This window comes from Eretmochelys imbricata, chromosome 2 (assembly GCF_965152235.1).
Source record: "Eretmochelys imbricata isolate rEreImb1 chromosome 2, rEreImb1.hap1, whole genome shotgun sequence".
NCBI lineage: Eukaryota > Metazoa > Chordata > Testudines > Cheloniidae > Eretmochelys > Eretmochelys imbricata.
In genome coordinates this window covers 75,950,775-75,972,790 of record NC_135573.1, presented here as the reverse complement: position 1 = coordinate 75,972,790, position 22,016 = coordinate 75,950,775, and the positions used below count along the sequence as shown (strand labels likewise).

Sequence of the window (22,016 nt, the reverse complement as noted above, 5' to 3'; positions counted from 1 at the left end):
GGCCTGGAGAGGTGAACCGCGGCCAGTGGGAGCCGTGATCGGCCGAACCTGCGGACGCGGCAGGTAAACAAACTGGCCTGGCCCACCAGGGGCTTTTCCTGAACAAACAGCGGCCCTAGTTTGAGAACCACTGCTCAACAGTTCTGATGTAGCCCCATCTGTATTGAACATGTAGTGACTTTCTAAATTAAATTTTTGGTAGTTTTCCTTGAGAATCTCTCTCTACAGCTTTGCATGTACTGTAGAGTATTAAGTTACCTTTAGATCTGAATGTTAGAATAGTCTAAATATTAAAGTTCTTGTATGTCTTGAACTCACTTGAACAGTAATAATAAATTCTGTACTAAAGAAGATACATACTTAGTACACTGTTAGTATAATTGGAGTACAAACACAATATCACTTATAATGTGATATATTAATATACTGATTGGTTAGTTTTGATTGAGGCCAAGTTACTGATATGATAATTTACATGGATTGTGATTTTTAATATTTGTAAAAAGGGCATAGAGTAATACATAGGTGCTTTTAAAATCTGTATTATGTGAATATAAATAAAATAAAATAAATAAAATTGTAAGGTGGATGTTTTAATTGTCTCAACACTCCAATTTGGCTGGCTAACATGCAACACAGGAGCTCTCTAACAATTCATTTGATAAGTACAAAGTAATTGCATTATACATGTAATGAAATCTGCACTTTGGTTTTGCCTGCACACTCCAGCACATTTTTAACTTACGGTAGCAACAACCTCCTTGGCACTAAGCATTTACTGGGGATTAATGACTTGTTTGGGCTACTGCCCTGGCACAGGAGGGAACTCTTCTCCCAGTCAGTAATTAATTCTCACAAAAATGCCCTGTGTTTTAACAGTTATTGCTTAAAAATACATATTTTACAATGAATGGCCCAATATATTTTACCCGACACTCCATAAATTGACAGCATACTAGAGTTGGATTAAGTGTTTATTATTCCTGTTTTTCAATTATGAGACTCACTAATTGGCTGTTTCTAGGCTGATTTGCAACAACAATCACCCTGTTCACGTTCCTAGAAAATATTTTAAATGGAATATTTTTGTTTTTCACTGTCAATCTAATGTAAGGAGCTAGAACTTTATGAGGAAAGATTAAACGAGATAAATATGAATAGTTTGAATAAGTATCCAAAGGGAACATAATATACACCAAAAAAGGCATAATCAAGAAAAATGGAGAGGAACTGTTTAGTCTGATACCTGGGATGAGGTAACTAGGACTAACTAGGAACAATGGGGTGATCTTCCTGATACAAAGCTAATTAGATATTGGAGACTTCCCTTTGGTGATGGAAGCCCCATAACTTGAAATATTTAAAACCAGACTTGACAAAAGACCGGGGGGGGGGGGGGGGGGAGGGGGAGGGAGGGAGGGAGTGTTTGAGGGGGAAGGGGAAGAAAATTGGAGAAAACAATTTGGCATTGATAAACAGATGGTCTGGATGTCCTACTTGGTTTTTTCATCTCTAAGTACTATGAATCTATTACAACAATGGTATACTGCAAGCAAGGCCAGAATGGAATAAACTCAGGCAAGAAGTATTTAACCGGAGTTGTAATAACAATTTTCGTATATTTATTAAAACATATTAAGTTCAGTAGCTCGGGAAATAAAGATGTTAGTTACTTTAATATCAACTGTAGTTAGGTATTCTTACCTCGAGTATATCTTTCATCCAGCTTGTTATACCTTGAAAACTGTCTGAGTTTGTGATGTCATAAACCAGAACAAAGCCATGTGCTCCACGAAAATAACTAGTACTAATTGTATGGAATTGTTCCTGACCAGCAGTATCCCTGAAATACACCAGAAAGGAATCACTTCGTACTGCATACATTGAAAGAGTATGGATGTGTTTTTTCAGTGCAACTTAAACAATACAGCCCCAATTTTGAGCTGTTTTTTTGAGAGAGGAGGGGGAAAAAGTGGTAGAATACGTGCCATTTTGCAGGGAAAGAGCTGGCAAACTATTTTGAGCATTTATGTTAATATTGCTGACTATTCTAGAGCCTATACTTAAATAATTGAAAGAAAGACAAAAAATAGGTTTTGTCTCCATTAAAATTTTAAATCACAGTGTAATTAAACGTATGTAACCGCATTTGTACAACCCTTGGTATAGAATGTTTGCATTGAAATAAACTAAGACTTCAACTACAGAAGCGTACTTTGGGTAAGCTGCAGAAGGGCAGCATTTCAGCACCAGTGTGGTTAGATTAGGATAGCGAAAACAAGAGCTAAAACCCCATTGGTGAGGTTTTCTCTCCTGCCCTTGCCCCTTTGCGCTGGGTAAAGTGGTGTAAAGCTGCTCTAAAATGATTGGATCAGGCTGGGGGACAATTTCCCCAGCACAGGCACTTCAGAAGACACATGTAATGTAGTTTTCTGAGCACCCCTTTGTAAGACGTGGCGAAGGGAGAATGTTGGGGGTAGGCTGGGGTGGGAGGTTTAAGATGGTGCTGGGGCCATGATATGCAGTGCTGCAGAGATTCCAGGCAGCACTATGGCCCATATAGCATCCTGGGGAGGCAGCTGTAATTTAGACAGGCCTCCAGAGCTGTCTAGATTATGATAGAGATTACAGGGCAGCCCAGGATCAAGTGAATGCATAAGTAGCTCAAAAGCCACCATAGCCCCTCCTCCTATTGGGCTGTGAGTTCTGTGTTCGCAATTCAGATAAGCAGTAAAGAATCTTACCCTAAATGTAGACAAGGACTAAAAAAACCTCCCCAGAATGCATCCAAACCCTTTAGCCATTGGAGATCTAGTGGCTGGCAACTCAAAAATAGGGAAATATATACAGAACTCAGTACAAATAACTGGGCTCCACCACAGCCGCAATCCCCAAACTCCCCCTTTAATGTAAAAATAAGATTATGATGCCCAAAGAGTCACCTTGCTAGTCTTCATTCAAAATTCTAAACCTGGCCCTATGAATACATGTTTGTAGGATAATGAAATATTTAAATCCAAATCTCCTGACTTTTTCTTTTAAATTTAACATTTTAATAAAGTTGCTTATATTTAGTATGGAAAGCTTCCAAATATGCAATATAGGTTTACATTTTATCCATATTCTACAATAACAATGTTAAATGTTTCTAAGATAACTGTTTTTTAAAAAACATGTACTATAGTAGTTCTAAACATGGCCTCCTCACCCTAATGAAAGTTTTAATATGATCACTACACTGTAGGAAGACAAATCACCAAAGCTGGACAAGATTTTGTACAGTGTACAGTTCTATAATTTAGTTGGCTTTCATCTGTGGGACAAATTATAACTTACCATATTTGAAGTTTCACTGTTGTATCATTAAATGTTATTGTTTTTACTTTAAAATCAATGCCTAAAAGAAACAAGAAAATCTGTTACATGTCTTGAAATAACATTTATTTCGTATGGAGACTGTAAATAAGAGTTATTTTAGGGATGTAGAGAAATGGAAGCACACCAATCAACCAAAAATCATAACAAACCACTAATTGTATATACACAAAACAGAGATAAGGAAAAAAGAACTATAAGATTTCTTCTTGATATACATCAGTAATTATACTGAAATTAACTATCAAATTGGTCAAAGTTCTATACTCAATCACTCATGCATGGTCAACTCGGAAAGTATAGCTACAAACCAGCATTAGCTGGCAAGTGACATGACAGCTGTTTGATGGCCCATGCACAAAACTGTCACAGTATTGGCAATTTCTGCTAAGGGAATCAGTCCCATAATAATAGTGCTGCAGTGCTGCATGGAGGTTTAGTGACAAATGCTTACATGGCATTTGATCGCCCTATGCCATTCTTTAGACTTTACTGCAACATTACTGAAAAGAAGTGTCCAGGATTAAATCAACAGGACTAGAAATGAATTAAATGAATTCATTAGGTACAAAGATAAGTGGACATGCATTCAAGTTCAAGTAAAGACCATACCTCTATACTACCCTTCCATCTAAAAGTCTATGCCTCAAAATCCAAAATGTTTTGGTACTGAAACATATTTTGGACATAGTCATATTGCAGTATAGTAATGCCTCTGCAGCCATTATATTGTTTTCTTTAAGGATGTTTTTGTTTATAACTTATCCAGTTTTTCATTACCTATAGTATCACAATAGCACCCAAAATAGGTGCCAGACAGATGTACGGGAGAATGTATTTTTTGCCTTGAGGAGTTTACAATCCAATAAAAATGAAACTCCAAACATCACACTGGAGTCTGCTATCTACTGAAGCATGAAGGTCCAAAATAAAAAGATTGTATAATTCCCTGCAGTTACACAACTTTTTCAATGACTTTAGCAGTGAAATTTTAAAGAAAGCATTTTAAATGACAGGTTTCAGAGTAGCAGCCGTGTTCGGTCTCAAAATGTAATATCCACTGAGAAACCTCTTCATTCTGTTCATTCATTACAAGTCAACTAGGAGAATACCTTAATGGGCAAAAGGGTATGTATTTCAGGCACATGAGCTCAGCTGCATTAGCTTAATAAAACTGAGAAGCCCCCCCACCCCCCGGCAGGCAGGGCCACCCGGAACGCAGGGGCTTTAGGGGCTTCAGGGCCCTGGGCTAAGGGGGCCCCAGAGCCCTGGCCTGCAGCTCTAAAGCCCCTTTCGGAATGCGGCCCTGCGAGCACGGGCTGGAGGACTCAGGAGGAGCAGGGGCAGCCGTGCAGCCAGCGGCCGGAGAGAAGCGGCGCTCTCCCCTTCAAAGCACCGCTTCTCTCCAGCCGGCTTTGAAGGGGAAAGTGCCGCTTCTTTCAGGCCGCTGGCTGCACGGGTGCCCCTGCTCCTCCATGGGCCGGAGGACTCAGGGCCGCCCCTCCTTTTTTTCCCCTCCAGCCGTGCTCCTCCTGCCGTGCCACCCTTTTGCTCCGGCAGCACTCATTTAAAAACAAAAACAAGCCTCTAGTTGTTATGGTTGCTAAGGTAACTTCAAAAATATGACCCAAGTGTAAATGATGCAGTGACATCTACCTACATTTGCAGAACCTGAATCCATAGCTCCGAGAAATGTGATCTGTACCATTCATCTCAATGGGTACTAACACAGATATCAATGATAATACTTTACGTCAATGCGGTTAACTCACTGCTCACTAAACCATAAAAGAAAGGAGAGAGAAGATCTCATTGTTAAGATAGGTTTCAGAGTAACAGCCATGTTAGTGTTGGGGACACTGGGGCATGGCCACTAGGTAACTCGAGGGGATGGAAGACCACGAGTGTCAATGAAGCCCCCTCGCACTAGGCCCAGGTGTCCTTGCCCCCCCCGCCTGGAAGCACTCGCAGCAGCTCTGCGTACTAGGCCCAAGTGTCCTTGGCCCCCCCGCCTGGAGGCACACACAGCAGTTATGCTGAGAATCTGCAACGAGATTACTTTAGATAAGCTATTACCAGCAGGACAGTGGGGTGGGAGGAGGTATTGTTTCATATTCTCTGTGTATATATAAAGTCTGCTGCAGTTTCCACGGTATACATCTGATGAAGTGAGCTGTAGCTCACGAAAGCTCATGCTCAAATAAATTGGTTAGTCTCTAAGGTGCCACAAGTACTCCTTTTCTTTTTGCGAATACAGACTAACACCGCTGTTACTCTGAAACCTAACAATATGTTGCAGAGTCAGACTGCCTGAAACTAACCAAGGCCACACAGGGCAGATATGGAAGAACAATGCTGAATAAAGCAGCTTTATGTATAGTTTAATAAATGATACAGAGAACCAGGGAACTAGCTGGGAACTGGATTGGCTGGCTATATGGATACTTGGGGCAGCTTGCTATTGGATAAGTATGCTGGGAAAAAGGATGTATAAAAGCCTGTGTAACTTCCTGCTCTGTGTACAGGATTTGAGATTCAAATCTCCCGGTATCTATTTGAAGCTTCAAATAAACTTTTCTGCTTCTCCACCCCGTTGTGATTATTGGGTGTAGCACACCGGGTAACGAACCAACTTCAGCTGTTGTTTAGCCTCTTGGCACTGGGTGCCGGCAACAGTAACAGCCATGTTAGTCTGGCTAAAGAAAAGGAGTACTTGTGGCACCTTAGAGACTAACCAATTTATTTGAGCATAAGCTTTCGTGAGCTACAGCTCACTTCATCAGATCCAATCTTATTACTGTTAAGATATATACTAGCTACTGTGAGTGACAGCTCAGGTTGACACCACATGCAAGTGGGACTGAGAGACACCACGACTTCCCCCCCCTTCCCAAATCAAGAAGCCAAGCTAAAGAAACACGGCAGAGCCTGGTGGTACATGACGTTGCTCAAGGGGGAGCCAATATCAAGAAGCTCAGCAGGACGCAAGAGCTTCATTGAGGGGAAGCCGAGCCCAGCAGAGCCCATGGGAGTAATCAGACTCCACTCCACAGTTATATTTGAACATCTGCACACTCTATTGTGAACAGTATGTCATGTATGTGAAGCTTATTTTATGGGCAGAGCATGGAGGACTACCATCACATTTTCCCACCAATCTGGTCCCCTGCAGAGGTGGTTTATAAGAGAATGCTAGTCACACCCCCAACAATGGAAAGTTTGCTGAATTTCAATTATTGCCTGACAAACACAAAGACATGTTTTTTCAAAAGCCCTTCCTTTCAGATTAATGTTTGATGATTCTGTTATCAATTTACTGTGCTGCAAGAGGATAGAAAAATAACCCAGTTTATCAAAGGGCTGATGATATATCAATAAGGAACTTTCATTTTGTAGGTCAGAAAGATTAACAATGTTAGGAAGCTTTTGTTTTTTTTCTTATGGTTTTAACCAGATAAAATATTTGACAGCGTAAAGATAAAAGTACCACTATTCTTCTGCTTCTGTGCTTTACATACAATCTAAATGTTCCAATGCAAGTTCTTGGAAAAATCAACAATTTGATGTTAGAATCATCATTTTGATTCCTACTTGAACCTTGCTGCCTAACTCTATCAAAGGCAAACTTTCACAAAAGTGCAATAAAATGGCAAAATACCAGAAAATCTCCCTTCTTTTAACTCTAAATGCATCTTATAGCAGACTGCAGGATAAGCCTTCAGATGCAAGATTCTACTTAGTACTAAAAGTTGGTGTGGGGGGTGGCTATTTGGGTGGAGAAGTTTAAATTATCATGTGGGTCATGCCCTTCAGCTGATGAAAATTCTCACTAAAACTTTAATGGAAGGGAAAAAAGAAATAATACAATTGGTAGCTGTAGTAAATTTTATGTGAAACTTTCCTGAAGAAATTAGTAAAGGTGGCTGGAAATATAATTTTACCCAAACATGCTTATATGCTCCAATCAGGCTTATATGCGCCAATCAGGCAATCTACAAAATTGAAGAAAACTGCATTTCAAAGAACCACTTATAGAATTTGGTTTGTTTGTTTAGCTTTCTACCGCAGATGTTACAGCACTTGACAGGGACATGATATGTGGTGGAGGTTTGGAAGGTCACTTTCAAAACACTGAGTTGGGAATACTTTAAAAAAATTATAACCCAGCAAGGCAATTCCAGCCCTACAGTAAAACAGTTCTTATTTGAAATATATTTTAAATAATAAATTGACGAGAGATTTTACATATAAAAAAGGAACTAGAGACTGCTGAATCAGACCAAAATGTAATCTAAATTAAAATAAGGCATATTGACTTCTTAAGTCAACTTAAATGTATTGACCTAAAAAGGTCAATGAACGTTAGCGAACAACAGAAGTCAATATGTACTGCATGCATGAATTGTTCATGTCTTTATATGAAGTTTCAAGCAAACTTAGCAAATTGAAAAGACAAGAAAAATGAAAAATATAGTGCCAAAGATAGCTCACATATTTCAGATGGTTTTAGGCCAATGTATTATATAATGTGATCAACATAACAAAACCAACGTTGATCACCAGCCCAGAGATAAAAGTTATTTGAAAACAGGAGCTTGTATTTTCTTCTTTGGATTCATCATATAAAACCTAGAATGTGATAAAACCCAGTATTTATGATTCATTCTTTCTTTATATTTAAATAATAAGATGCCTATTCAAGGTTCCAGGAGAACTAACATAATTAAGTATACAATAAATACAACTCAATTAAAACTCATCAGCTTTAAAATAATCAGTTCCACAGAAACTCAGCCAGCCAACCACCCACACACACACCCTTCAGCATCTAGGAAGCATACTCTCAGCCCTTTCCAAAACCCCTCTCTACCAGGTGCCTTTTACAGCATGCCCAGAAAGTCACCAAATTCAGGCTATTTCAGGTCAAGAGAGGAAGCAAGTTCCAGAGAATCTTCACAGAGAATGCCCCCCAACTATCCTGCTCTCTTATAAAGAGGGGGATCCAGCCTGAACACCTCTACTGACCACAGCTGTGGCAGTATGGCATGCGGAGAGAGGCAATCCCTCAGGTAGACAGGTCCAAGGCTATTAACGGCTTCATAGGCCATAGCTAAAGACCAACGGGCAACCAGTGCCCCACTCAATAAGCGATCAGATACATTCTGCACAATCTTTAGTCTTCAAATGGTTTTAAATTTAAGGTGTAATCTCATGCATCACATTACAGTATGCTAATCCTCACGTAACAAAAGCAAGGGTAAAACAGTGGCAACTCTGCATCTGAAAGAAAAGGTCGTAACTTCCTAGCCAAAAAGCTGACTGGGTCACTGCTGTAATATGAAAAGGAGGATTTGTGGCACCTTAGAGACTAACAAATTTATTTGAGCATAAGCTTTCGTGAGCTACAGCTCACTTCATCAGATGCATTTGGATGGATGTAATATGATTGTCAAACAGCAGCTGGGAGTCTAAAGTCACCCCTAAATTGCAACACTAGTAACTAAAGGCAGATTATTCCTTCAGTCAAAGGGGGTGATGTTACCTCTTCCATCTCTTCCAGAGGCTTTTCCCAACCCATCATCGGTCTTATCTGGGTGAGGTTCAGCTAGCCTGGTCTCATCCGTGCCCTCATCTCAACTAGACATTGGCTGAGGCATTGAACCGCACTGTCCAGATCAGACTAGCCAGACCTACAGTTAATCTAACAGCATAGTGATGACACTGCACCCCATCCCTCCTTACTAACCCTCCTAAATGACCCATATATGAACAGGAGGGATGACAGAATGGCATCCTGCGAGACCTCACATTTGAGAGCTGAGAGGAGAAGCAATAGCCCACAACTATCCACTAAGACCTCTCTGAAAGAAAAGAGCAAAGCCACTGAAGAGCAGCCCTATCCACTCCTGTCAGATTATGCAGATGAGTCACCAACATACCATGATCAGTGGTATCGAAGGCAGCTGACAGATCTAATACCACCAGCACGAACACCTCATCATCATCTACTGCCAGGAGGAGATCACTGACTCTGTGACAAAGTCAGGTCTATATACCCAGATTGACATGGGTCACGGAGGTTAGTGGCACCTAGATAATGTGAGAGTTGTTCCACTACAAGCTTCTCCACAGTCTTATCCAAGAAGTGAAGATTTGTTACTGATCAGTAATTAGCAAGAGTGTCAGCATCAAGAAACATCTTTTTGAGCAAAGGTTGCATTATTGCTTCCTTCAAAGCAATAGACTCTCTAAGAGAGGTGTTGATGATCTCCACAAGCAAGGGACTCAGTAAGACAGCTTTGCACAGGGTAAAACGGATTTATTCAGGGTTTGGACCCCTGTCAAGGACAGGAACACTTCTGTAAGCTGCTTTCAGTTAAGCCTACAGCTGTTAGGGGACATGGTTCAGGCCTGGGTCTGGGTTTGGAGCAGGCTAGTGGGTCTGGCTCAAACCAGGCAGGGCACTGAAGTCCTAAGCTGACTGGGCAGGAAAGCTTGGCACATCAGGTGGCAGCTCCCAGGGAGTTTCTGTGTCACAATCATATAAACCAATTTGCAAACCTAGAGAAAAACAAACTCCTGTCTGAAAGGAGATTTCAGTTTTAGATTTCTGTAATTTACACGTAACAAAACGAGGACAAAAAAGGTTACAGACATGCACACACTCTTGAATGTGTCCCTTTGAACAGAAATTCAAAATACAATTTTCTGCTCCTTCCCTACCCCCAAAAAGTGGAACTTGTATTTTGAATTTCTGTTCAAAGGGACGCATTCAACTGTCTGCTACTTCCCTTCCCCAAAAAAGTGGAACTTGAATGCATCCCTTTGAACAGAAATTCAAAGTACAATTGTCTGTTCCTTCCCTTCTGTTCTTTCCCTTCCCCAAATAAGTGGAAGCTTCACCTTTTTAGAACCAAGATCTCCACAAATGTTTTCCCACATAGAAGCACATAGCACCGTCAAGAAGACAATACCTAGGATAACAACTTATTTCATACCTATAATAAATAAGTACTGTGCAGAAGCTTCATGTTCACTTGTACACAAGATTTTTTTTTGTTCATAGGCTTTCCCTATGGCTTTCTATCCTGTGCCATTGTTTAAATAAAAAGTTATTCTTTATAGTGTGCTATTTTCAATATGATGCATCTGCCTTATGATCCGTCTAAGTTTAATTATAAAACTGCTTATAATTCACCCAAACTGTATAACTGAAGAGGAGGAATGTTAGGGGGCTTATTCCTTCACCCGCTTACTTCCCTAGTCCTTCTCGCATGAACAGAGAGCAACAATACGCGAAGTCCAAAGGTGCAAACAGTTCAGTGTTTATTGCGGTGAACTTCCAGCAAGCATGATTCCAGTTTCCTTCCTTAGTGTTCCCCTTCCCAGTTCTGACACCACAGAACCTTGCCTCTGTCCCTGTTCCCGTTTCCCCCCCCTTAGCAAAACATGATTCCAATTTCCCCACCCCCATTCCCTGTTCCCATTCCCCCTGCTTACTTCCTGATTGACTGCAGACTATATAGTAAAACTTGAGTTCTGCTTAGCTATACCTTAACCAATCATTTTACTGAAATTTAACTAACCAATCCTAACATATTGTAACATGCATTTAACCAATTATATCCCACCACTTTAATTAGTTTACACCCAGCAAACTTAATTATACAGCAGACAGAAACAATCACAGAACCAGACAGTGATTATACAAACAATAGGGAAATGGGGACTACAATGATAGAACAACACAGAAATGAGGATTTCACATCCCAGCTATTGATAAGGGAGTCCTTACTGAACAGGTTTCAGAGTAACACCCGTGTTAGTCTGTATTTGCAAAAAGAAAAGGAGTACTTGTGGCACAAATTGGTTAGTCTCTAAGGTGCCACAAGTACTCCTTTTCTTCTTACTGAACAGAAAACTATCAAAAACCCTTTTACACCCTCTAGGCTCTTCCCTTTCTCTGGAGGTGATAGATCAGATCACCTTTCTAACAGCCCCAGATTGCCTTCTGTCAATGTGACGAGTTTGGAATGTGAGGATGTGACCGTTGGCTTCCCAGCTTATGGCTGCCTCTGCCGCTTAGCCAAAGGCCTTAGCTTAAGAACAGGGCCTCACGAAAGCTTATGCTCAAATAAATTGGTTAGTCTCTAAGGTGCCACAAGTACTCCTTTTCATTTTGCGAATACAGACTAACATGGCTGTTACTCTGAAACCTGACAGTAAGAGAAGGCCCTTACACCAGCAGACAGTGATTTTGATTCTTTCTTTTCTTCCTCTATAACTAGCAAAGTGATAAGAATACACCTAAATTCTTAGCATATAGGCCTTTACAGACAGGCCTGAATATCTATATCCTAAGTGAGCTGCAGCTCACGAAAGCTTATGCTCAAATAAATTTGTTAGTCTCTAAGGTGCCACAAGTTCTCCTTTTTTTCTAACAAGGAAGGGCAACCATCCTTGAGCGTTTAAGTGCTGCATAAAATGCTTTCAATGAAAATTTACCGTGAAAGCATGTTTTCATTTTCTAAAATATATAATTTTAGAAAGTTTCAACAAGTAGAGTCTATTAACAACAGCTACAAGACACTTTTTTTTGGAGTCTTACCAGGCTTACTTGCAGCAACATGGAATGCTAGTTGCCGTGACAAAAAAAGCGACCCTCAACAGCTCCCCTCCCATCTTTTTTCTTCTGTGACTACTATCTTTATCTCTGAATAAAGGTAAGCTGATGACACACAATCCCATCAAAAACTCAAATTCCTAAGGGACTAAATATCTGAGAGTACTGGTACGGGCCTTTTACTTCACTTCCAGTTGAAATTCCAGACAGATAGGTAATGATTAATAGCCATTCATGGCCTTCAGATGAGTGTGCAATGCGCTGCAACAAAGGAAAGCTCTCAGTCAAGACTGTACCAGACATATGTTCAGATCAAAATTATTACTCTTGTTGGTAGACTCAGTAAAGAGACAGAAGACTAGATGGACAAAGTCTGAACTGCTCTATCATCCCTGGAAACTGTCCCTCCAGGATACAGTTGAGGCCAAATTGGGAAGCTGCTGCAGAAATTTAAACTGTTGCTTCCTGCATTGCACTTTTCTGGACAGGAGGCTTCCACTGCCAATACTGTTAGTCTGGCACTTATCACCAGCGCAGCCCACTGATTTTAAAAATCTAGGGCCAATGTATACCACAAAATTGAGCTGCCTGGGATTTTGAAACCAGATGCAAATAATCATTATTCAGATTTGGATAATTTGCTTAAAGCATGAATGGGACATAAAACTTTCTTAAAAGTTTTTGAAAACCACATAAGACTTGACTTTTGAAAATACACTCTTAATATGATCAGTTTTGTGATACACAGTAGCTTTTGATTCTTGAGTGAACAGAGGTAGAGTACCAGAAATTCCATCTGTTTGAGAAAAAAGTCTGAGGGGCATGAGTGCACTTCCAATATTAGGTATCATCATGAAAGCAGACATTCCCTTTCACAGGTATCCCACAGGAATGATGTACGTTCCATCATTATTACAGGTTTCAAAGGTCAATTTCGCTATCCGACACCTCCCTTTCTGATAGGCTCTGCTATCCTTATTCGTATAGGTTTCAATGGAATGACTTGCAGAGTAGGATACTACTCAACTTAAGTAAGGGAGTTAGAAACTGGGCCAAATTCACCCAACTCTCATAGGGCCAGATTCTGACATCCTCACTTACATTAAGTATTCATATTTAAACCAATAAATATTCATATTTAAATCAATATCAATGGAGGAGAAAGGTACTCATCAACATTCCTAATAAGGGTAATAACTGTATGAGGCTTTCAATAAGAACACCGGTCAGGGATGGTCTAGGGCAGCATTTCTCAAACTGGGGTCCACAGACCGAGAATACCCCAGTGGGTCTGCCGGCCCTGCTGATCAACTTCTCCCCCTCCCTCCCAGTGCCTCCTGCATGCCGGGGAACAGCTGTTCAGCAGCATGCAGGAGGCGCTGGAAGGTAGGGTGAGGAGCGGGGACGGGATGCGCTCGGGGGAGGAATCATGTTTGGGGCTGCCAGTCCCACTGATCAACTCCTCTCTCTCCCTCCCAGTGCCTCCTGCATGCTGGAGAACAGCTGTTCCCCGGCATGCAGGAGGCACTGGGAGTGATGGGGAGGAGCAGGGACAGGACACTTGGGGAGGGGGCAGAATCATGTCCCGGGCCTCCAGCCTTGCTGATCAACTCCTCCCCCTCCCTCCTGCATGCTGAGGAACAACTGTTCAGGGGCATGCAGGAGGCACTGGGAGGGAAAGAGAGGAACGGGGACGGAGCATGCTCGGGGGGTGGGAGGGGGGAGAGGCAAGGAAGAAGAGGTGCAGAGGTGGAGCAGGGTCGGAAAGAGGTGGGGGTGGGGCCTTAGAGGAAGAGATGGAGTGGTCATAGGGCTGAGCTGGGGGGCTTGGAGGTCCCTGAAAGTTTTAAAATGAAAAGGGGATCCGCTAAAGTTTGAGAACTGCTGGTCCAGGGCATATGCAGAGCTGCTGGAACATGCAGGTTTCTCTGCACACTTTTTCTATAAGTTTCCACTAAACAGCACATGAAATAAGGCAATTACAAACACAGCCATCCACACCTATGGAAGAAGAGATTCTCTTGGAGACACTATGCCTGACAAATCATTACCTACAAGGTCAGTAAAATAAATGGAAAGGATTTTAACTTTGTACCTATCATTAAAGGTGAAGGAACTACACATTTTATTTTAGATTGTAACTTCTTTGGAGCAGGGAGTATCATTTTCTGCGTGTGTGTATGGTACCTAGCGCAATGGGGCCTTGACTTAGATTGAATTTCCCCTGTAGCGTAGCCAAGACCTAAGCTACATAATTTGAGTTAAGTGAATAGCTTAGATCTACTTATGCCTCTCCCATTGACTCCCCCTACTCTTCTCGATCTGGTGTAGTACATGAGTTGACGGGAGAGTGATCTGCAGTTGAATTAGCGGCTGTTCACTAGATCTGCTAAATCAACCGCAGATGCATCGATCACCATTCATGGATCCTCTGGTAAGTGTAAACAAGTCCTTATTTAAATTCTCTAGGCACTAATGCAATAACATTTTTTAAATAAATAAATAATAATTTTAAGGCCAACAGGAGGACGTCACAGATATCATCTTAATTAATGCCAACACATGACAGCTGGTATGAGGAAGATTTGGAGTGGAAAGACAGAACCATGCATTTCCCCCTATTTAGGTCCTCACCATCAGTGTTTAAATGTCTAATTTAGTGAAGACTGCAAATGAATAAAAATCGGTCTTGAAGATACAAATAAATATTTGTGCAGTGTGAAAGAGTGTGAGAGACAGTCTGCCAAGGTGTGAATATCTGTGTGTCAGGGTGTGAATGTGTGGGTGTCAGCCTGTCAGGGTGTGAATAAAGTGTGTCGGGGTATGAATTCAGGTGTCAGCCTGTGGGGGTGTGACTGCTGGGGGCATAGGGCAGTGTATAGATGTGTGACTCGGGGTGTGACTGCAGGGGGCGCAGGGCAGTGTATAGATGTGTGTATCAGAGTGTGACTGCAGCGAGTGTAGGGCAGTGTATAGATGTGTGACTCGGGGTGTGACTGCAGGGGGCGTAGGGCAGTGTATAGATGTGTGACTCGGGGTGTGACTGCTGGGGGCGTAGGGCAGTGTATAGAAGTGTGTGTCGGGGTGTGACTGCAGGGGGCGTAGGGCAGTGTATAGATGTGTGTGTCGGGGTGTGAATGCAGGGGGCATAGGGCTGTGTATAGATGTGTGTGTCGGGGTGTGAATGCAGGGGGCATAGGGCAGTGTATAGATGTGTGACTCGGGGTGTGACTGCTGGGGGCGTAGGGCAGTGTATAGAAGTGTGTGTCAGGGTGTGACTGCTGCGGGCGTAGGGCAGTGTATAGATGTGTGTGTCGGGGTGTGACTGCTGGGGGCGTAGGGCAGTGTATAGATGTGTGACTCGGGGTGTGACTGCTGGGGGCGTAGGGCAGTGTATAGATGTGTGTGTCGGGGTGTGACTGCAGGGGGCGTAGGGCAGTGTATAGAAGTGTGTGTCGGGGTGTGACTGCAGGGGGCGTAGGGCAGTGTATAGATGTGTGTGTCGGGGTGTGAATGCAGGGGGCGTAGGGCAGTGTATAGATGTGTGTGTCGGGGTGTGACTGCTGGGGGCGTAGGGCAGTGTATAGAAGTGTGTGTCGGGGTGTGACTGCTGGGGGCGTAGGGCAGTGTATAGAAGTGTGTGTCGGGGTGTGACTGCAGGGGGCGTAGGGCAGTGTATAGATGTGTGTGTCGGGGTGTGACTGCTGGGGGCGTAGGGCTGTGTATAGATGTGTGTGTCGGGGTGTGAATGCAGGGGGCATAGGGCAGTGTATAGATGTGTGACTCGGGGTGTGACTGCAGGGGGCGTAGGGCAGTGTATAGAAGTGTGTGTCGGGGTGTGACTGCAGGGGGCACAGAGCAGTGTATAGAAGTGTGTGTCGGGGTGTGACTGCAGGGGGCGTAGGGCAGTGTATAGCAGTGTGTGTCGGGGTGTGACTGCAGGGGGCGTAGGGCAGTGTATAGATGTGTGACTCGGGGTGTGACTGCTGGGGGCGTAGGGCAGTGTATAGATGTGTGACTCGGGGTGTGACTGCTGGGGGCGTAGGGCAGTGTATAGATGTGTGTGTCGGGGTGTGACTGCTGGGGGCGTAGGGCAGTGTATAGATGTGTGACTCGGGGTGTGACTGCAGGGGGCATAGGGCAGTGTATAGATGTGTGTGTCGGGGTGTGACTGCAGGGGGCGTAGGGCAGTGTATAGATGTGTGTGCCGGGGTGTGAATGCAGGGGGCATAGGGCAGTGTATAGATGTGTGACTCGGGGTGTGACTGCTGGGGGCGTAGGGCAGTGTATAGAAGTGTGTGTCGGGGTGTGACTGCTGGGGGCGTAGGGCAGTGTATAGATGTGTGTGTCGGGGTGTGACTGCAGGGGGCGTAGGGCAGTGTATAGATGTGTGTGTCGGGGTGTGACTGCAGGGGGCGTAGGGCAGTGTATAGAAGTGTGTGTCGGGGTGTGAAAGCAGGGGGCGTAGGGCAGTCGGTGAGGGTGTGACTGCAGGGGGCGTAGGGCAGTGCATAGATGTGTGTATCGGGGTGTGACTGCTGGGGGCGTAGGGCTGTGTATAGATGTGTGTGTCGGGGTGTGAATGCAGGGGGCATAGGGCAGTGTATAGATGTGTGACTCGGGGTGTGACTGCTGGGGGCGTAGGGCAGTGTATAGATGTGTGACTCGGGGTGTGACTGCTGGGGGCGTAGGGCAGTGTATAGAAGTGTGTGTCGGGGTGTGACTGCTGGGGGCGTAGGGCAGTGTATAGAAGTGTGTGTCGGGGTGTGACTGCTGGGGGCGTAGGGCAGTGTATAGATGTGTGACTCGGGGTGTGACTGCAGGGGGCGTAGGGCAGTGTATAGATGTGTGCGTCGGGGTGTGACTGCTGGGGGCGTAGGGCAGTGTATAGAAGTGTGTGTCGGGGTGTGACTGCTGGGGGCGTAGGGCAGTGTATAGAAGTGTGTGTCGGGGTGTGACTGCTGGGGGCGTAGGGCAGTGTATAGATGTGTGACTCGGGGTGTGACTGCAGGGGGCGTAGGGCAGTGTATAGATGTGTGACTCGGGGTGTGACTGCTGGGGGCGTAGGGCAGTGTATAGATGTGTGCGTCGGGGTGTGACTGCTGGGGGCGTAGGGCAGTGTATAGATGTGTGCGTCGGGGTGTGACTGCTGGGGGCGTAGGGCAGTGTATAGAAGTGTGTGTCGGGGTGTGACTGCTGGGGGCGTAGGGCAGTGTATAGATGTGTGTGTCGGGGTGTGACTGCAGGGGGCGTAGGGCAGTGTATAGATGTGTGTGTCGGGGTGTGACTGCTGGGGGCGTAGGGCAGTGTATAGATGTGTGTGTCGTGGTGTGACTGCAGGGGGCGTAGGGCAGTGTATAGATGTGTGTGTCGGGGTGTGAATGCAGGGGGCGTAGGGCAGTGTATAGATGTGTGACTCGGGGTGTGACTGCTGGGGGCGTAGGGCAGTGTATAGAAGTGTGTGTCGGGGTGTGACTGCTGGGGGCGTAGGGCAGTGTATAGAAGTGTGTGTCGGGGTGTGACTGCTGGGGGCGTAGGGCAGTGTATAGATGTGTGTGTCGGGGTGTGACTGCTGGGGGCGTAGGGCAGTGTATAGATGTGTGTGTCGGGGTGTGACTGCAGGGGGCGTAGGGCAGTGTATAGATGTGTGTGTCGGGGTGTGAATGCAGGGGGCATAGGGCAGTGTATAGAAGTGTGTGTCGGGGTGTGACTGCAGGGGGCGTAGGGCAGTGTATAGATGTGTGTGTCGGGGTGTGACTGCAGGGGGCGTAGGGCAGTGTATAGAAGTGTGTGTCGGGGTGTGAAAGCAGGGGGCGTAGGGCAGTCGGTGAGGGTGTGACTGCAGGGGGCGTAGGGCAGTGCATAGATGTGTGTATCGGGGTGTGACTGCTGGGGGCGTAGGGCTGTGTATAGATGTGTGTGTCGGGGTGTGAATGCAGGGGGCATAGGGCAGTGTATAGATGTGTGACTCGGGGTGTGACTGCTGGGGGCGTAGGGCAGTGTATAGAAGTGTGTGTCGGGGTGTGACTGCTGCGGGCGTAGGGCAGTGTATAGATGTGTGTGTCGGGGTGTGACTGCTGGGGGCGTAGGGCAGTGTATAGATGTGTGACTCGGGGTGTGACTGCTGGGGGCGTAGGGCAGTGTATAGAAGTGTGTGTCGGGGTGTGACTGCAGGGGGCGTAGGGCAGTGTATAGAAGTGTGTGTCGGGGTGTGACTGCAGGGGGCGTAGGGCAGTGTATAGATGTGTGTGTCGGGGTGTGAATGCAGGGGGCGTAGGGCAGTGTATAGATGTGTGACTCGGGGTGTGACTGCTGGGGGCGTAGGGCAGTGTATAGAAGTGTGTGTCGGGGTGTGACTGCTGGGGGCGTAGGGCAGTGTATAGAAGTGTGTGTCGGGGTGTGACTGCAGGGGGCGTAGGGCAGTGTATAGATGTGTGTGTCGGGGTGTGACTGCTGGGGGCGTAGGGCTGTGTATAGATGTGTGTGTCGGGGTGTGAATGCAGGGGGCATAGGGCAGTGTATAGATGTGTGACTCGGGGTGTGACTGCAGGGGACGTAGGGCAGTGTATAGAAGTGTGTGTCGGGGTGTGACTGCAGGGGGCACAGAGCAGTGTATAGAAGTGTGTGTCGGGGTGTGACTGCAGGGGGCGTAGGGCAGTGTATAGCAGTGTGTGTCGGGGTGTGACTGCAGGGGGCGTAGGGCAGTGTATAGATGTGTGACTCGGGGTGTGACTGCTGGGGGCGTAGGGCAGTGTATAGATGTGTGACTCGGGGTGTGACTGCTGGGGGCGTAGGGCAGTGTATAGATGTGTGTGTCGGGGTGTGACTGCTGGGGGCGTAGGGCAGTGTATAGATGTGTGACTCGGGGTGTGACTGCAGGGGGCATAGGGCAGTGTATAGATGTGTGTGTCGGGGTGTGACTGCAGGGGGCGTAGGGCAGTGTATAGATGTGTGTGTCGGGGTGTGAATGCAGGGGGCATAGGGCAGTGCATAGATGTGTGACTCGGGGTGTGACTGCTGGGGGCGTAGGGCAGTGTATAGAAGTGTGTGTCGGGGTGTGACTGCTGGGGGCGTAGGGCAGTGTATAGATGTGTGTGTCGGGGTGTGACTGCTGGGGGCGTAGGGCAGTGTATAGATGTGTGTGTCGGGGTGTGACTGCAGGGGGCGTAGGGCAGTGTATAGATGTGTGTGTCGGGGTGTGACTGCAGGGGGCGTAGGGCAGTGTATAGAAGTGTGTGTCGGGGTGTGAAAGCAGGGGGCGTAGGGCAGTCGGTGAGGGTGTGACTGCAGGGGGCGTAGGGCAGTGCATAGATGTGTGTATCGGGGTGTGACTGCTGGGGGCGTAGGGCTGTGTATAGATGTGTGTGTCGGGGTGTGAATGCAGGGGGCATAGGGCAGTGTATAGATGTGTGACTCGGGGTGTGACTGCTGGGGGCGTAGGGCAGTGTATAGAAGTGTGTGTCGGGGTGTGACTGCTGCGGGCGTAGGGCAGTGTATAGATGTGTGTGTCGGGGTGTGACTGCTGGGGGCGTAGGGCAGTGTATAGATGTGTGACTCGGGGTGTGACTGCTGGGGGCGTAGGGCAGTGTATAGAAGTGTGTGTCGGGGTGTGACTGCAGGGGGCATAGGGCAGTGTATAGAAGTGTGTGTCGGGGTGTGACTGCAGGGGGCGTAGGGCAGTGTATAGATGTGTGTGTCGGGGTGTGAATGCAGGGGGCGTAGGGCAGTGTATAGATGTGTGACTCGGGGTGTGACTGCTGGGGGCGTAGGGCAGTGTATAGAAGTGTGTGTCGGGGTGTGACTGCTGGGGGCGTAGGGCAGTGTATAGAAGTGTGTGTCGGGGTGTGACTGCAGGGGGCGTAGGGCAGTGTATAGATGTGTGTGTCGGGGTGTGACTGCTGGGGGCGTAGGGCTGTGTATAGATGTGTGTGTCGGGGTGTGAATGCAGGGGGCATAGGGCAGTGTATAGATGTGTGACTCGGGGTGTGACTGCTGGGGGCGTAGGGCAGTGTATAGATGTGTGTGTCGGGGTGTGACTGCAGGGGGCGTAGGGCAGTGTATAGATGTGTGTGTCGGGGTGTGACTGCAGGGGGCGTAGGGCAGTGTATAGATGTGTGTGTCGGGGTGTGACTGCAGGGGGCGTAGGGCAGTGTATAGATGTGTGTGTCGGGGTGTGACTGCAGGGGGCGTAGGGCAGTGTATAGATGTGTGACTCGGGGTGTGACTGCTGGGGGTGTAGGGCAGTGTATAGAAGTGTGTGTCGGGGTGTGACTGCAGGGGGCATAGGGCAGTGTATAGATGTGTGTGTCGGGGTGTGACTGCTGGGGGCGTAGGGCAGTGTATAGAAGTGTGTGTCGGGGTGTGACTGCTGGGGGCGTAGGGCAGTGTATGGAAGTGTGTGTCGGGGTGTGACTGCTGGGGGCGTAGGGCAGTGTATAGAAGTGTGTGTCGGGGTGTGACTGCTGGGGGCGTAGGGCAGTGTATGGAAGTGTGTGTCGGGGTGTGACTGCTGGGGGCATAGGGCAGTGTATAGAAGTGTGTGTCGGGGTGTGACTGCTGGGGGCGTAGGGCAGTGTATAGAAGTGTGTGTCGGGGTGTGACTGCTGGGGGCATAGGGCAGTGTATAGATGTGTGTGTCGGGGTGTGACTGCTGGGGGCATAGGGCAGTGTATAGAAGTGTGTGTCGGGGTGTGACTGCAGGGGGCGTAGGGCAGTGTATAGAAGTGTGTGTCGGGGTGTCACTGCAGGGGGCGTAGGGCAGTGTATAGAAGTGTGTGTCGGGGTGTGAAAGCAGGGGGCGTAGGGCAGTCGGTGAGGGTGTGAATGCGGGGGCGTATCAGTGTGGGCTGCCGGGACCCAGGCGCTGGCTCCGTGTCACTCACCGACGGTGGCGATGTAAGAGGCGGCGGGGGGCGGCCCGGCCGGGCTGGGCTCCGTGTACCTCCTCACGATGGAGGTTTTCCCCACGCAGGACTCCCCGGCCATCACTATTTTCACCAGCAGCGGCTTCCCCGCGGAGCGCCCAGCCATGTCCCGTCCCGGGGGCACGTCATGTGGTCCCGGAAAGGGGCGAGCGGCGGCAACACCCGGCCGGTGCCCCGGGGCACCGCGGGCGGGTCCTTCCGAGCTTCACGGACAGGCAGGAGGGACCCGCCTTCGCCGCTTGCGGCCCCAGCTGCTCCGGGACTCTCCGGCCTTGCAAAACAGGCGCCCGCGCCAGGCGCTTCCCGCCGCCCGGCTGCGTGTGTGCGCGTCTCGGGGTGGCGGGGCTGTGTCTGTCCGTCTGTCCCCGCTTCTCGGGGTGGGGCTCTGCCTGTCCGTGCGAGCGCCTGGGCGTGGTCGGGCTGTGAAAAGATTGTGTGAGTTTTCGGGGGCGGGGCTTTGTCTGCCTGTGTGAGCTTCTGGGAGTGGGGCTGTGTCTGTCTATCTGTCTGCTTCGGGGGGTAGGGCTCTGTCTGCGTGAGCTTCTGGGAGTGGCGGGGCTCTGTCTGTCTGTCTGCCCGCCAGTGAGCGAGCTCCAGCTCTGTCTGGCTGAGCGCTCCGAGGGCAGCGTCAGGGCTCTGTCTGTGCCCGCTTCCTCCATTAGCCCCTATTTGACTTTTCTTCCCCTTGGCAAACCCTGGCGCCCAGCCCCAGTCCCTGCGCTGGGAGGTTCCTACATAAAAGGCACGGAAGTGTTTCTGTCCTCACGCTCAGAAATGAGCAGTGGGACGGCTGCACCACCCTTCAAGTGCCGAGTGTACAATGTCACGCAAAGCCAACTGGCTTTTGTGTAAAGGTCAGATGGAAAAGTAGTTGCTCCACACAAAGGGTTAATCGTTTGAGTAATTTGTAATGCTTATTGCTAGAGGGGAAGTAAAGGCTCGATCATTTGAGGTGGTTTCGAAAGAAGAAGGCTCTGTGGTGAAACCCTAACAGGAACTTATCTCAGAAAGTCCATTTTGGCACCCATTCAGCTCATTTGTTCTTCCTCAGCAGGGCACAAGATGCTTTAATGCAGGGTTCATATGCTATAGAT

The 22,016-nt window shown here is 47.2% G+C and overlaps 1 protein-coding gene across 2 annotated transcripts in view; it reads right to left on the bottom strand.

Moving 5' to 3' along the window:
* Positions 1-21,222, bottom strand: part of LOC144260406 (ras-related protein Rab-10-like) — a 52,145-nt gene extending 30,923 nt beyond the window's left edge. For both annotated transcript variants that reach the window (XM_077809025.1, XM_077809026.1), the window contains exons 1-3: positions 20,881-21,222; positions 3,337-3,397; positions 1,705-1,843 (exon numbers count right to left, since the gene is read on the bottom strand). In XM_077809025.1, the coding sequence (XP_077665151.1) occupies positions 1,705-1,843; positions 3,337-3,397; positions 20,881-21,028 (348 nt within the window). In that variant the 5' untranslated portion in view covers positions 21,029-21,222. The remainder of the gene's footprint in view (positions 1-1,704; positions 1,844-3,336; positions 3,398-20,880) is intronic.
* Positions 21,223-22,016: the final 794 nt, after the last annotated feature.